This window comes from Pan troglodytes, chromosome 6, assembly GCF_028858775.2.
Source record: "Pan troglodytes isolate AG18354 chromosome 6, NHGRI_mPanTro3-v2.0_pri, whole genome shotgun sequence".
Taxonomy (NCBI): Eukaryota; Metazoa; Chordata; class Mammalia; order Primates; family Hominidae; genus Pan; species Pan troglodytes.
Window position 1 is genome coordinate 80,282,448 of NC_072404.2, and position 15,227 is coordinate 80,297,674.

The 15,227-nt window shown below is 43.9% G+C and overlaps 1 protein-coding gene across 1 annotated transcript in view; it reads left to right on the forward strand.

The window, feature by feature from the left end:
• GALNT17 (polypeptide N-acetylgalactosaminyltransferase 17) overlaps positions 1–15,227 on the forward strand; it is a 581,508-nt gene that overhangs the window by 527,016 nt on the left and 39,265 nt on the right. Inside the window, exons 7-8 of the mRNA XM_016957563.4 lie at positions 6,784–6,969; positions 11,377–11,514. Coding sequence (XP_016813052.2) covers positions 6,784–6,969; positions 11,377–11,514 — 324 coding nt within the window. The remainder of the gene's footprint in view (positions 1–6,783; positions 6,970–11,376; positions 11,515–15,227) is intronic.

A 15,227-nucleotide genomic window follows, 5' to 3' on the forward strand; every position in this document is an offset into this window, starting at 1 on the left:
CTGTAATCCCAGCACTTTGGGAGGCTGAGGCAGGTGGATCACTTAAGGTCAGGAGTTCAAGACCGGTCTGGCCAACATGGCAAAACCCCATCTCTACTAAAAATACAACAATTAGCCGGCCACGATGGCACATGCCTGTCTTCCCAACTACTTGGGAGGCTGAGGCAGGAAAACAGTTTGAATCTGGGAGGCGGAGGTTGCGGTGAGCCAAGATCATGCCACTGCCCTCCAGCCTGGGTGACAGAGCAAGACTGTCTCAAAAAAAAAAAAAAAAATCCCTCAAATCTATCTACGTCTCTATTTTGTTGCTGTCACTAAAGCTATCAGCTCTTCTTCCCTGCAAAATAGCAAAGCATTCTTGTTTTCTCCATCTCCCCTCTTCATGCCGCCAGTCTTTCCCCACAGTTCAGCCAGAGTGATCTTTTCAAACCCAAATCCTTCAGTGGCTTCTCATTTACAACAAAGATCAATTTCTTTTTAACATGACCTCCAGGTCATTGCCTGGTGTGGACCCTGCCTACCTCTCCAATATTTTCCACTATTCTCCTCTCTTCCAGCCCTACTTTCTGAATCTATTTTCTACGTTCCAGCCACATGACTATTCTTTCAGCTCTTTGAATATCCTCTATGTATTACTTATCTATTGCGGTGTAAGCCCAAATTTAGTGGCCTAAATAACAATTGATTTGATTAAGATTCTGAAGTTTGGAAGTCTGGGCTGCGGTCAGCCAGGTGGTTCTGCTCCACATGGCCCTGGCTATGCTTATGCACACACTGGCATTCCACTGATGGGTTGTCTTGGGGGTGTACAGTCTCACATGGCCTCACTCCCATGCCTTAGTCTTCAGCCATGATATCTGGAATAGCTGGGCCTCTATTGCTCCATTGTCTTTAATCCTCAGCTTCCTTACAGCCTGACGGGCTCAGAATTCCAAGAGGAAGAAAGTGCAAGCCGCAAAGTCTCTAAGGCCTAGTCCTGGGTTGTGTGAGACATCACTTCTGCATTCTGTTAATCAGTGCAAGTCATAAAATCAGCCCGGATTCAAGGAGAGGGGAAATAGGTTCAGCCTTTTTATAGGAAGAGCAAATAAGTCACATTACCAAGGAGCATGGGTGGAATTGTTGCTGCCATCTTTGAATACAGTCCAGCACACCCTGCTCTCTCCTTCACAAGGTCATTGCAACTGTGCTGGCTGCCTCTGGGCTTGGGACTGTTGCCCACTTCCTCTACTCAGCTCAGCCTAGCCCTTCAGACTTCACCTTAGTATCCTTTCCTGGGGGATGCTTTCTCTGAGCCCACTGGCCACATCCTCGTGTTACACGCTAGATTTTTAGCCCTGTGTTGTTTTCCCTCATGGAAAAGCTCCCTTTGTGATGGTGCATTTCTGCCTGTGATTCTTTGATTAATGCATTTCCCTTGCTAGATTATCCACTTCATGACAGCAAGGACCTTGTCTGCTAGCACCTCTCATTTCATCCCCCCTGCCCAGCCCGGTAGGCCCTGAATGGATCATTTTTTGATGAATAAATAAATGGATGAGCGTCTGTTTCTGGAGTCAGCACACCTCCTGGAGGCCCATATCCATTTAAGCAGGGCCACTTCCCCACTTCCCTAGCAAAGGGTCACCAAGAACCCTGCGGTGGGTTCTTTGCCTCCAGGACTGGTCCCAGAGCTTGGAGCGTGCCCTCCTCCTGGCCCATTCCAACCCATCTGGAAGGCCTCCTCCCTCCACTGTGTGAGGAGCCACAGCCTGGGGCGCTTTCCATTTGGGCACTTCCCTCTGCTCTTGGCATCAGCGACATGCCAGTCAGAGTCTCGTTCCTACCTTTCTGTGCATTTCTCTTCATTTCTTCAGCCTGCCTAGGAACTCACCATGTGGGCTGGTAAACACTGATGTAGAGAATAGATCCGCAGGACCCTTTCTTGGGACCAGCTGTACTTGGGATACTCATAGCTGGGTCTTATGTGTGGTAGAAACATAAACTGGATCGTTCCCTTTAGAGGGTACCCCTTTTGCTTCCAGACCTCTTGGGTGGACTCAGAGGCCAAGGTGGAATATCACTCCTTCCGGGAATACCCCTCCATAGGGGACTTAGCTGGACTGTTGGTTTATTGCTAAGGCTCAAAGCCTTCAGTCCACTTTCTTGCATTTCTTTCCATCTGCTATGTAGGCCTGGTTGCTTAACCACTGGCAGACTTCACATCAGCTCATCATCACTTAGAGCCAGCCCGTGAGCTCTGCTGGTGATCACCCCCAGCCAACACAGAGCAGAGCCTGAGGCCTAAAGAATCACTTGTCTCCCAGGCATCTTCCAGCCTCCCTTGCACAGCCATGCCGCCACTTGGATCCGTGCAGCAGCAGGCTTTGACCTCTGACCCTAGGGTGTCATTGGTGCCACTGCAGATCCATGGAGCTTCCTCTGCATATATCTATATGCCCAGCTCTGTCCTCACTGTTTCCCCTGCTCACTGTGGTTACAATGCAGGTCAGAGGCACCAACCAGGCACCCAGAGTGAGGGACAGGGCTGTGACTGAAGAGAAGCCAAGGGGTCTACAGCTGTAGGTCAGCTCTCCCAGGGCAGGAGGGGCCAGTGTCTGCTGCTGTTGCATGTGGTCGGGGGTGTGGTTCTGACTCCTCCCCTTACTGACTGTGGGGTTATGAACCACTTTCTCCACCTCTTTGACCCTCAGTTTCCTCATCTGTGATAAGCTGATGAGGGAGTTGGTTTTGGTGCTTTCTGTCATTACTGGACTGGTCCTGGGGTTTGGAGCAGGCAGAGCAGGTATACTTGCCTCTCTAAGGGGAGGGGCCTGTGAAAGTGGAGAGTAGAGGAGAGATGAGCAAGAGGAGCTCTCGTCTTCTGTCTCACACAAGAGGTGCCGCTAATGACAGTTCATGTTTAGGATTTAAAATCCAGTCTGAGTCACTGGAGGTGATGAGCTAAAGTGCAGACTTAGGCTGAGGCAGGCAGGATAATGACCACAGTGCATGCCCAGTGATGGCAATGTTGTGGGCATCCAGGCCAGCAGCAGGATTCCAGGGCAGGCACTGACCCTGGCAATTCACCCTGGGCTTGCTGGACCCCACAGCAGGGCATACCTTCAAGACATCTGCTATTCCAGGAGCCTCTGAGTCCTCCCCAGACTCTACAGGGAGAGCTGAGGGACTTTGGGTCAATGCACACTGAGTGTGCTGGCTGATATCCACACCACAGAGCCCAGGACAGGAAGCCCATGTCTCTGCCACACAGGACAGATGTGCTGAGCTTCCTGCCACCTGTCTGTTACACCATCTCCCTCCCCTTGTTTAAAAGGCTTGGTGTCCAGCACAGGGCTAACACAGCCAACATCTGGCTCCTCCATCCTCTCACCTCCACTCCTAACAGCTACATCCACTAGAACCCTCTTGGGAGTTTGGCTGCACCCCAGGCATGAAAGCCATCCTGACCTTGGTCTGGATGGCTTGTGGAGGACATAGTGCCAAGTCAGACTGGCTTGTGGGTTCTGTTCCCACTTGGCACCTGTGTTCTTATGACTGGGTTTCAGGCTTTTGCTAAGGTCTCTTATGCGCCTGTGTCTGTCATCCCTGCTAAGTCCTTGAAGAGTTCTGCTTTGCTTCCATCCATCCTCCTGAGCCTCCCCAAACTGAGATTCACGCCCGAATCTACTTTCCCCCATCTCTCTGTTTATCTATCTATCTGTCTGTCTGTCTGTCTGTCTATCTATCTATCTATCATCTATCTATTTTTATAACGGCTTTGTAGATATATTCACATACCATTATAATTCATCCATTTAAAATGTGCCACTCAATGGTTTTTTCAGTATGTTTGAGCTGTGCAAAGTTCACCACAATCAATATTAGAATGTTTTCATCACCCTAAAAAGAACCACCAAACCCATTAGCAGTCACTCTACCTTCCTCCAGCCCCCTGCCCACCACCTCCCAAGCAACCATCAATTTATTTACCAGACATTTCATATAAATGGAATCATAGAATATGTAGTCCTTTGTGATTTGCTTATTTTGCTTAGCATGCTTTCCAGGTTCATCCATGTTGTAGCATGTATCAACATTTCATTTTTTCCCCAAATAATATCCCATCATATGGATATGTTACATTTTATTTATGCATTAATCAATTGTTGGGACGTTTGCTTAATCCAAGGTCATGAATTTTTACTCTTATGTTTTCTTCTAAGAGTTTTATAGTTTTAGCCCTTATGTTTAGGTCGTTGATCCATTTTGAGTTAATTTTTTATATGGTGTGAGGTAGGAGCCATGTCCATTCTTTTACATGTTGTTCCAGCACAATTTGTTGAAGATATTATTCCTTAGCCCACTGAATTGTCTTGACACCCTTGTTGAAAGTTAGTTGACCATAAGTGTGAGAGTTTATTTCTGGACTTTCAGTTCTATTCCATTGATCCGTATGTCTGTCCTTATGCCAGTACCACACCGTCTTGACTATAGTAGCTTTGTATTAAATTTTGAAATTGGGGAGTGAAGTCCTCCCAGTTTGTTCAAGGTTGTTTTAGCTACTTGAGGTCCCTTGTTTTTCCTTACGAACTTTAGGATCTGCTTGTTAATTTCTGCAAGGAATTCAGCTGGGATTTTTATAGGGATTGTGTTGAATTTTTAGATCAATTTTGGGTGTATTACCATCTTGACAATGTTAATTCTTCCAATTCTTGAACATGGTATAACTTTTCATTCATTCACTGAGTCTTGCAACATTATTGTGAGACCCTGATTCTTTATATATTGTCCATACCTTGAAATTCAGCCGCCTTGTTTTACTCTCTAAGACACCAGTTTCGTGTCTCTATTCCCAGGCCCTTTGCCAACATTTGGCCTCCTTGACTTCCTTCCATGGCCAGCAGCTGGGTCTAACCTAACATGAGAGGGCATCTAGCTGTCCAGTCCCAGATCAAAGAAGTCTGGAACATCTATTCTCTACTAACCACTTAGCCCACAATTCCTCCTGGAAGAAGCACGCAAAGTGAGGATTCTTGCTTATGGGAGAATTTTCTATCTGTATCGTTTCCCTGTGATATAACCGAAGTTGGGAAATAGAAACAGAACATCATACACACACAAACAAATTTTGCCACCAAATTCAGCCAACAAAAGTCAAGAAGGGGGTATGCAGACACTCAAGAGTGTCCCAGTATTCTTGCTTTGGTGGTTACTGGGAGACTAAAGGTGGAATGGCTTGAAGTAACCCATCTTGGAATGAGCCTACCTGAGTCAGCTCACCTGCAAAAACTGTCACTTATGCAGAGCATACACTGTCTTCACAGCAGAACAGCCTCACAGGTTCCTGAAACTTTTCTGTCATTTTCCTTTTTTTCCACTGGTACTAGGAACTTCATTTCCATAAATTAATTTTTTTTTAACAATAAGGTTTTTTTTTTTTTTCCCACCTGGACCAAGAGAAGTGGATAGTCCAGCTTTCCTTTTGGAGCAGGGCCTTACGGCCTAGGTGCCTGCCATCCCCATGCAGAGGGATGAGAAGTCCCACATCCTTGGGCTTTTGCATCCCTCAAAGGCAGCCATCATTGCAACTTTCTTTCTGAATAGTTCAGTAATAGCAAGCGACGGCTGCTCATGATGGCATTGGAGTGGATGCTTCCAGAAGGCTTGGCATCTGTACCCGTAGGACTCCAAAGTAGAGCATATTAACAGTGTAGAACTAGGCTGGGAGTAGTGGCACATGCTTGTAATACCAACACTTTGGGAGGCCGAGGTGGAAGAATCGCTTGAGGCCAGGAGTGTGAGACCGGCCTGGGCAACATAGCGAGACCTCATCTCTACAAAAAAATTTAAAAATTAACTGGGCATGGAGGCACGTACCTGTAGTCCCAGCTACTTGGAAGGCTGAGGCAGGAGGATCACTTGAAGCCAGGAGTTCAAAGTTATAGTGAGCTGTGATCGCACCACTGCACTCCAGTCTGGGTGATAGAGAGAGACCCTGTCTCAAAACAAAATAAAACAAAACATAACACAGAACTAGATCATTATATACAGCTTGTGCTGATATGAATAAAGAAGATCTGTTTCTTAGTTTGAATTTTCCATTCTACATTGGCAGGGCACAGCTTCAGCCAGATGGGAAAGGCAGCCTTCAGGGATGTCAGTTGTGCATTATTGAGAACATAAGAAAACTCATGTGTTGCCATGGGCAGCTTAGGTTTATGGGCCTTTCTTACCTAGAGGTGGATTTTATATCCTGAGCTGTTGTTTCTATAAGAATTCTCCCAAGCCTATTTTTTGTATGTTTTAGTCAGGTTAGGTTAGACCATGCTGCAGTAACAAACCAACCTTGAACTCTCATTGGCATTATTTATTTATTTATTTATTTAGAAACAAAGTTTTGCCCTGTCACCCAGGCTGGAGTGAAGTGGCACTATCTCAGCTCACTGCAACCTCCACCTCCCGGGTTCAAGTGATTCTTGTGCCTCAGCCTCCTGAGTAGCTGGATTATAGGTGTGCGCCATCATGCCTGGCTAACTTTTCTATCTTTAGTAGAGACGAGGTTTCACCATGTTAGCCAGGCTGGTCTCCAACTCCTGACCTCAAGTGATCTGCCCACCTCGGCCTCCCAAAGTGCTGGGATTATAGGCATGAACCACCGTACACAACCTCTCATTGGCTTTATATATTAAAATGTATTTTACGTTTATGCAAAGTCAGCTGAACCATTGCTTTTGGGCTTGGGGAGGGGGCATAGCCTCTGGGAATTTCTTTTTCAGGCTGATGAAATCTTTGTACCCCTAGGTATGGCTCTGTGGGGGCAGCATGGAGGTCCTTCCTTGCTCACGGGTGGCCCACATTGAGCGGAAGAAGAAGCCATATAATAGCAACATTGGCTTCTACACCAAGAGGAATGCTCTTCGTGTTGCTGAGGTCTGGATGGACGATTACAAGTCTCATGTGTACATAGCGTGGAACCTGCCGCTGGAGGTAGGGATCACCAGCCTTTCCCCACCACCCCAGAACAGTGATCCTTACTGTTTGATTACTATTTATTTAATAAACCAATCGTTCCTCCCCAGAAAATGCTCATGCTTAGAAAAATTATGAATGCATTTCAAAGGGATTCACAGATGTCTCAGCTTTAGAACTCCTGCCTAACTCCAGGGCTAGCACAATGGAAGTCTCTTTAAATCCACTTACAGAGATTAGAAGGGTCTTAGTGTGTTAATCCCAGTCTTATTATGTTAATCTGGCTGCCCTGCTCCTGATGATATGCTATGTCCAGGAAGTTCTTGCCCAGATATTTCACAGCAGACCCTTCATCCTGCCAGTGTGTGACTTCCCATGGAGCTCCAGCTGCCCCGTATCATATGCCTTTACTCTATGCCAAATCCCCTAGCTCTTCAGCTCTCCTCCACATTCTGCTCAGAAGATGGCCCAAGGAAATTTCCATGTTACTGCAGCCCCACAGGAGTGTCATGCGGTAGTTGTATATTAGCGTGGTTTGAATCCCAACTCTATCATTTATGAGTCAGGAGATCTTGACCAAATCCACTCATCTTCTCTGTACCATTCATCCCTTGGTATCCACAGGGTATTTGTTCCAGGATTCCCTGTGGATAGCAAAATTCACAGATGCTCAAGCCCCTGATACAAAATGGCATAGTGTTTGCACATAACCTAAGTATAACCTCCTGTGTGTGTATATATATGTATAAAATATATATTTATATGATGTATAAAATATATATTTATATAATATATAAAATATATAATATAAAGATTTATATAAATTTTTTTATGGCAGCACAAAATTTTTTTAATTTTATTTTTCTATTAGTTATTGGGGTACAGGTGGTATTTGGTTACATGAGTAAGTTCTTTAGTGGTGATTTGTAAGATCCTGGTGCAACCGTCACCCGATCAGTGTACACTGCACCATATTTGTTGTCTGTTATCCCTCGCCCCCCTCCCACTCTTCCCCTGAAGTCCCCAAAGTCCATTGTATCGTTCTTATACCTTTGCATCCTCATAGCTTAGCTCCCACATATCAGTGAAAACATACGATGTTTGGTTTTCCATTAGAATAATACTCTCGAATCTCATCCAGGTCGTTGCAAATACTGTTAATTTATTTCTTTTTATGGCTGAATCATCTCTAGATTACTTATAGATAATACAATGTAAATGCTGTGTAAATAATTCTTATGCTTTATTTGTATTTTTGTATTGTTGTATTGTTCTTACTGGGCTTTTAAAAAATATTTTCAGTCTGCAGTTGGTTGAACCGATGGATGCAGAAACCATGGATATAAAGGGTCGGCTGTACCTTATTTTCCTCAGCTGTAAAATGAGGATAATAGCAGATTCTCCTTCTTGGGGTGATTGTAAGAACTAAATGAATTTATACATGTGGCATGCTGAGAGTAGCACCTGGCACAGAGTGCATTGTTCGTCCTATGCTGCACAGCAGGGTAACCTGCACCCTCAGCCACAGCTCAGTTTATCTCCTCAGCCAGAGCACCCATAGGTGTCTGAGCCATGCTGGAAAGTCACCTGGAGTGGTGCCCATTGAGAGATGGCAGCCCCTATGTATCAGGAGGCTAGAGCCCAGAACAGAAGAAATACAGTTGAATATGTGCCAGATATGTGGGTCAAGAAGATAAAAGTGAATTTATTCAATGTTGTTAGAAGTTTTGAAATACATTCTCAAGAATTAAAAAACCCCTTCTGGACACTTAGCACTTTTTAGCTGTTAAGTAATAAGTGCTTTTAGCCATTATTACTATTATGTAAAGATAGGTAACATTCGTTGAGCACTTACTATGTCCCAGGTACCTAGTAAGTCGTTATTTGTAATATCTTATTTAATTCTCATAACAACCTCATGACATAAGAACTGTCTGCCTCAGTTTCCTCATCTATAAACATGGATTATTAAAATTTATCTGATAGGACTCCCGTGAAGATAAAATAAGGCTGAGAACAGAGCTTAGCAAATATTAAGAGTTCCATAAATGCTAGCTTGATATGAATGTATTATGATGTTCATTTTACAGATGAAGAAATTGAAGCTATGAGAAGCTAAAAGGGGCTCGTTCAAGGTCCCACACAAAGCACATGGGCAGGGAAGTCAGTTCAGGTCCTCATACAAAACCTCACCCCAGCCCTGTGAAATAGTGAAATAGGTATTATTATTATTCCTGTTTTGTAAAGGGGAATTTTTTTTTTTTTGAGATAGGATCTCACTCTGTCACCCAGACTGGAGTGTAGTGGTACGATCTTGGTTCCCTGTAACCTCCGTCTCCCAGGTTCAAGCCATCCTCCCACCTCAGCCTCCTGAGTAGCTGGGACCACAGGCTTGCGCCCCCTACCTGTCTAACTTCCGTATTTTTTGTAGAGACAAGGTTTTGCCACGTTGCCCAGGCTGGTCTTGAACTCTTTGGCTCAAGCAATCCTCCCGCCTCAGCTTCCCAAAGTGCTGGGATTACAGGTGTGAGCCACTGTGCCTGGCCTCAAGTTTTGACCTGGAATGGTGGTGTGACTTAGAGTTATAAATAACTCAAGTCTTTTGACTGTAGCCAAGTGCTTTGTCCATGACTGCAGACAATCTCTGGTCCCAAATGCCAGTGGTAACCTACCAGGCTTTTAAAAAATGACCATTAGCTCACGCCTGTAATCCCAGCACTTTGGGAGGCCGAGGCGGGCAGATCACCTGAGGTTGGGAGTTCGAGACCAGCCTGACCAACATGGAGAAACCCTGTCTCCACTAAAAATGCAAAATTAGCTGGGCGAGGTGGCGCATGCCTTTAATTCCAGCTACTCGGGAGGCTGAAGCAGGAGAATCGCTTGAACCTGGGAGGCAGAGGTTGCAGTGAGCCAAGATCGCATCATTGCACTCCAGCCTGGGCAACAAGGGCCAGACACCATCTCAAAAAAAAAAAAAAAGACCATTTCATGGATCATACTAAATATATTAAAACAAAGAGTTAAAGGTTACTGCTCAGGGTTGTCTTTGAGGTTGAATAAGTTTGACATTTAAAGGGATTTCCCTTTAAAGTCATTGCTTGACTGCCCAAGTGATCTTAATGACATAATTTGAAGTCTTCTCCCAGGCCCCCCAGTGCATCCTGTCTCTGCTAATTCCTGGCCATCTTGCAGCTGAGTCTGCAGAGTCATATTTCAGATACTTTATTTTCCCTGTCAGCACACAGCAGCCATTACGGGTTCATTTCTGTAAAAGCAGAGTGAATTATTCATTAGAACATCATTACAAGCTTTGCAATGGAAAATTATTTTCACTTCTGCATGTAATGAACTTCGCAAAGAGCCAACAAAAGGAGAAATTTTGCAGGTATAGGAAAGAAAAGACAGGAGGTGGTTGTAGGCATTTATTTTCTTGTCGTAATCAAATAATTCCTCTAATAATTGTCTCTGATAGTTACTAAGGAAATGCGGAAGAGCAGAAACTGAGAATGTAGGTCGTCAACATCAGCGTGTCCCAGAAATCCATTTGCACAGCAATGATAAGGATGGTTGACTTGTCTGGGACCTTTATTGCTGTAGGTTCCTGATTTTGCTCAGGAAGGAGGATTCCCTGGCCTGGGTCTGGATGAATCAAATAGGTCTCCTTAAACCACCCTTCTGGCCAGGTGCAGTGGCTCACACCTGTAATCCCAGCTCTCTGGGAGGCCGAGGCTGGCTGATCAGTTGAGGTCAGGAGTTCGAGACCAGCCTGACCAACATGATGAAACCCCCGTCTCTAAATATAAAAATTATCCAGGCATGGTGATGCGAGCCTGGAATCCCAGCTACTGGGGAGGCTGAGGCAGGAGAATCGCTTGAACCCGGGAGGCCAAGGTTGCAGTGAGATGAGATCGTGCCACTGCATTCCAGCCTGGGTGATAGACCAAGACTGTGACTCAAAAAAACAAAAACAAAAACAAACACCCTTCTGAATAAGCATACGAGGCTTAAGATCTTTTTTTTTCTTTTTCTTTTTGAGACGGAGTCTCGCACTGTCGCCCGGGCTGGAGTGCAGTGGCATGATCTCGGCTCACTGCAACCTCCACCTCCTGGGTTTAAGTGATTCTCGTGCCTCAGCCTCCTGAGTAGCTGAGATTACAGGTGCCCACCACCATGCCCAGCTAATTTTTTGTATTTTCAGTAGAGACGGGGTTTCACCGTGTTGGCCAGGCTGGTCTCGAACTCCTGACCTCGTGATTCACTCACCTCCTCCTCCCAAAGTGCTGGGATTACAGGCATGAGCCACCGTGCCCAGCCCAGGCTTAAGATCTTCTATGTGAAGGTTTCCCTGAAAGTGACTCCACCTGTGCCCCACTCTGGCCAGAGCTCCACAGTCACTAACACCCCTTGGCTTCTCTCTCCTTTCAGAATCCGGGAATTGACATCGGTGATGTCTCCGAAAGAAGAGCATTAAGGAAAAGTTTAAAGTGTAAGAATTTCCAGTGGTACCTGGACCATGTTTACCCAGAAATGAGAAGATACAATAATACCGTTGCTTACGGGGAGGTAATTCAGACCGTGCATGCTTTTGGCTTGGAATGCTGTTCAATATGCTGTGGGTTGCTTCGCTGGGGAGAAATAGAGTTGCTCATTCATTCATTCAATGAGTGGTTTTTGGAGGTGCTGGCCCTGATAGCAAGATTCTCTCTAGCCGGGGGGTTGGGGTAGGGAACAAATGTGTTGAATGTTACAATGGACTATGGATAAAAGACTATGATAGTCTTCTTTGCCTGAGATATGTAGCAGATAATGAATCCTGTTTGGGAAATTTTGACTTTGAGGTCCTCTGGGACCTGTAAATGGAGATATTGAGCAGGAAGTTTGGATGTAACGAGAGGCAGGAGGGTTGCAGTCCTCCATTGCTGTGTGCTGTGGGCTGGAATCACTTATCAAAGAAAGGAGGAAACGTTCTCAGATTGTCTATGGTGTGATCATATCACCTTTCTAAACCTGAAAGCAAAGCGATTTTTCTCTTATTACAAATACCATCAATATGCATTCGAGAACATTTTGAAAATAATAATACTAGGGATGAATATTTGAGTGCTTTTGAAGTACTGGGCACTATTCTAAGTGCTTTTTGCATACAAATTAATTTCACCTTCACCTTATGAGAGATTAGCGTTATTTCTGTTTTCTTGATAAGAAAACTGCAACTTAGAGAAATTATCTAACTTACCTAAGGTCACAGAGCGTATAAGTCACAAAGCCAAGATTGGACTTGGGGATCTGGATACCAGAGATAACGTGTACACTTTGATGTGTGGGCCTCCGGACTGTGTGTGTGTGTGTGTGCACGTGTGTGTGTGTGCATGTGTGTGTATATGTGTGCATGTGTATATATCCATGTATTTTTTTTTACTAAAACCATTCCATTCACAATGCCTAATAATTTGAAATTTTACTCAATAATATGGAGGATATATAAGTGTATCATGAAATATTTTTTGTCAGTAATTAATGGCCGCACATGGTTCCACTTTTTGTGTAAGCTGGGCTTTGCTTGAGAATATAGACACTGGTGTCTTTTCCAATTTTAAAATATCACAAGTACCATTGCTGAGAACATCTTCATATAGAAACACTCATGCATCCACCTCATTCTCCTTTGTGATGCCTGTTTGAGATGGAATCGGTGACACGCAGTCAGGCCAAGGAGCAGAGAGCCAGGTGCTCTCAATTTGGCTGAGACACCCCATTAGCTCTGCAATCGGGTTTTCTTTCCTGGGACTCCCTGTGACTACCAGGTTAAAGCTAAGAAGAATCCCTTTGACTTAGGAGTATTTACATTTTTCTACAACTGTGGATTTTCCTATTCTTTGCCTGCTGCCTTTTATAGAAAATAAATCAACCACAGGTTAAGTCATCAGGGTGTAGAGTGGTGACCCTCCCGAGCTGGAATTTGGAATGGGATGCTCACGTCTTGCAAGGGCAGTCTCTAGGGCGGTTAGGGATACATGAAGACTACAGCCAGCCTGCTGGGTTCAAATCCTAGTAGGCTGTTACCAGCTGTGTGGGTCTGCTTGGCAGCCATTCCCTCATCTATAAAATGGGAGGAAGGAGAGTATCTCCTCTACAGGGTTCCTGGGAGGATAAAATGAGCTGTGATGTGTGGAGTTCATAGAACGGTACCTGGCATGGCCAAGCACCGTGGCTCACGCCTGTAATCCCAGCACTTTGGGAGGCCAAGGCGGGTGATCACTTGAAGTCGGGAGTTCAAGACCAGCCTGGCCAACATGGGGAAGTCCTGTCTATATAGATATATATATTAAAAAACTAGCTGAGCTTGGTGGCTGGTGTAGGTAATCCCAGCTACTCGGGGCTGAGGCAGGAGAATTGCTTGAACCCGATAGGCAGAAGTTGCAGTGAGCTGAGATCGCGCCACTGCACTCCAGCCTGGGTGATAGAGTGAGACTCTGTCTCAAAAAAAAAAAAAAAATGGTACCTGGCACACAACAGTAATTATTAATAGATCTGAACTGCCTTGCCTTTTCTTCTCCAAAATAAAAGCATGAATTTTTTAAAATTATCAAAGTAAGATTAAATATAAAGGAAGAATCAAACAATGGGCAGTGAATGGATTATTCCTAAGACAATAAGACAATTGGCTCAATTGCCTAGCTTTTTGGAAAATAAATCAATTTAGATTCTTACAGCTCACCATTTACCAAAGTAGATTTCAGATGAACTGTAGCATTACATGAAAGAAATAATAAAAGAACCATGAGGAAATAGTGATGAATCTGATCTCTGAATGAGGAAGGGCTTTCTAAGAATGAAATCCATGCAAGAAATGCAAAGGAAATGTGTCATGGATCCAAGCTCATAAATATTAAAATAATCTGTACATCAACTGAGTAGAGAAATAATACACCAAACTGAAAATACATATACCACAAATGCTATAGATGAACAAATACCATTAATATATAACTAGCTTCGCAAGTTAAGTTAATTTTTTTCTTTTTTTTGAAACAGTCACCCAGGCTAGGGTGCAGAGGCACAATCTTGGCTTACTGCAACCTCCATCTCCTGGGTTTTAGCAATTCTCCTGTCTCAGCCTCCCGAGTAGCTGGGATTACAGGCACACGCCACCACGCCCAGCTAATCTTTGTGTTTTTGTAGCAACGAGGTTTTGCCATGTTGGCCAGGCTGGTCTTGAACTCCTGACCTCAAGTGATCCACTCGCCTCAGCCTCCCAAAGTACTGGGGTTACAGGCATGATTTTAAAAATTTGATTTAAACAACAAAATAAAACATCCCCAAAGAAAAATAAACAAAGTACAAGGTCAGTTACACAAGAAAAAATACACATGGATGAAAAACATATGACAATTTTAAATTTATTTCATAGTCAAAGAAAATAAAAAATTAAATACACAGAGGTGTTTTTTTTTCCCCTATCCGCAAATGAACAAAGATTCATTTTTTGTGTTGATACTTTACAGGCAAGGCCTTAGTAATATGAAAAAAATCATATCTTCTGTGAGTGCAAATTGAAACAAGCCTTTTAAAAAGCAATTTGAGCCACATGTATTAAAAAGCTTGATAATGACAGTCATAGTTTCTTCTCCACTCATATCCCAAGCAAATAATCTGAAATAAGGACAAAGATTTGAGAGTAAAATTGTTCAGCTCAGACATGTTATTTTTGAGGAAATTTTTTTTTTTAATTTAACTTGGAGATTAGTTGAATGTAATGCATTCATGGTTGGGGATATTTTATAGCTGTTATAAATGGTGCGTACAAAAGTTTAATGACATGAGAAAAATATTGATACCATAATGCTTAAGAGGAAAAAACTCAGGATGATAAAACTGAATTCGCTGCTATTTTAGATTGGAAGCAAGTGTGATAATAGCATTGGGAAATGGAGAAGATACTTATAATTACCTTGGGTAGTAAGTAGGACTTTGGGCAGTTTTGCAAGTGGGTACTTTGTCATGCTTTTCCAGCTTTCACTAATGTTAGGTGATACTTTCGTCATTAGAAGAAAAATAGTTACTAAAAAGGAAATAATAAACATGATGACCAGCCTGTGCCCCCCAGGCTGGAGTGCAGTGGCACAATCTTGGCTCACTGTAGCCTTGAACTCCTGGACTCAAGCTATTCTCCCACCTCAGCCTTCCAAGTAGCTGGGACTACAGGTACATATCATCACATCTGGCTAATTTTGTGTTTTTGTTTTTGTTTTTGTTTTTATAGAGGTCTCACTATG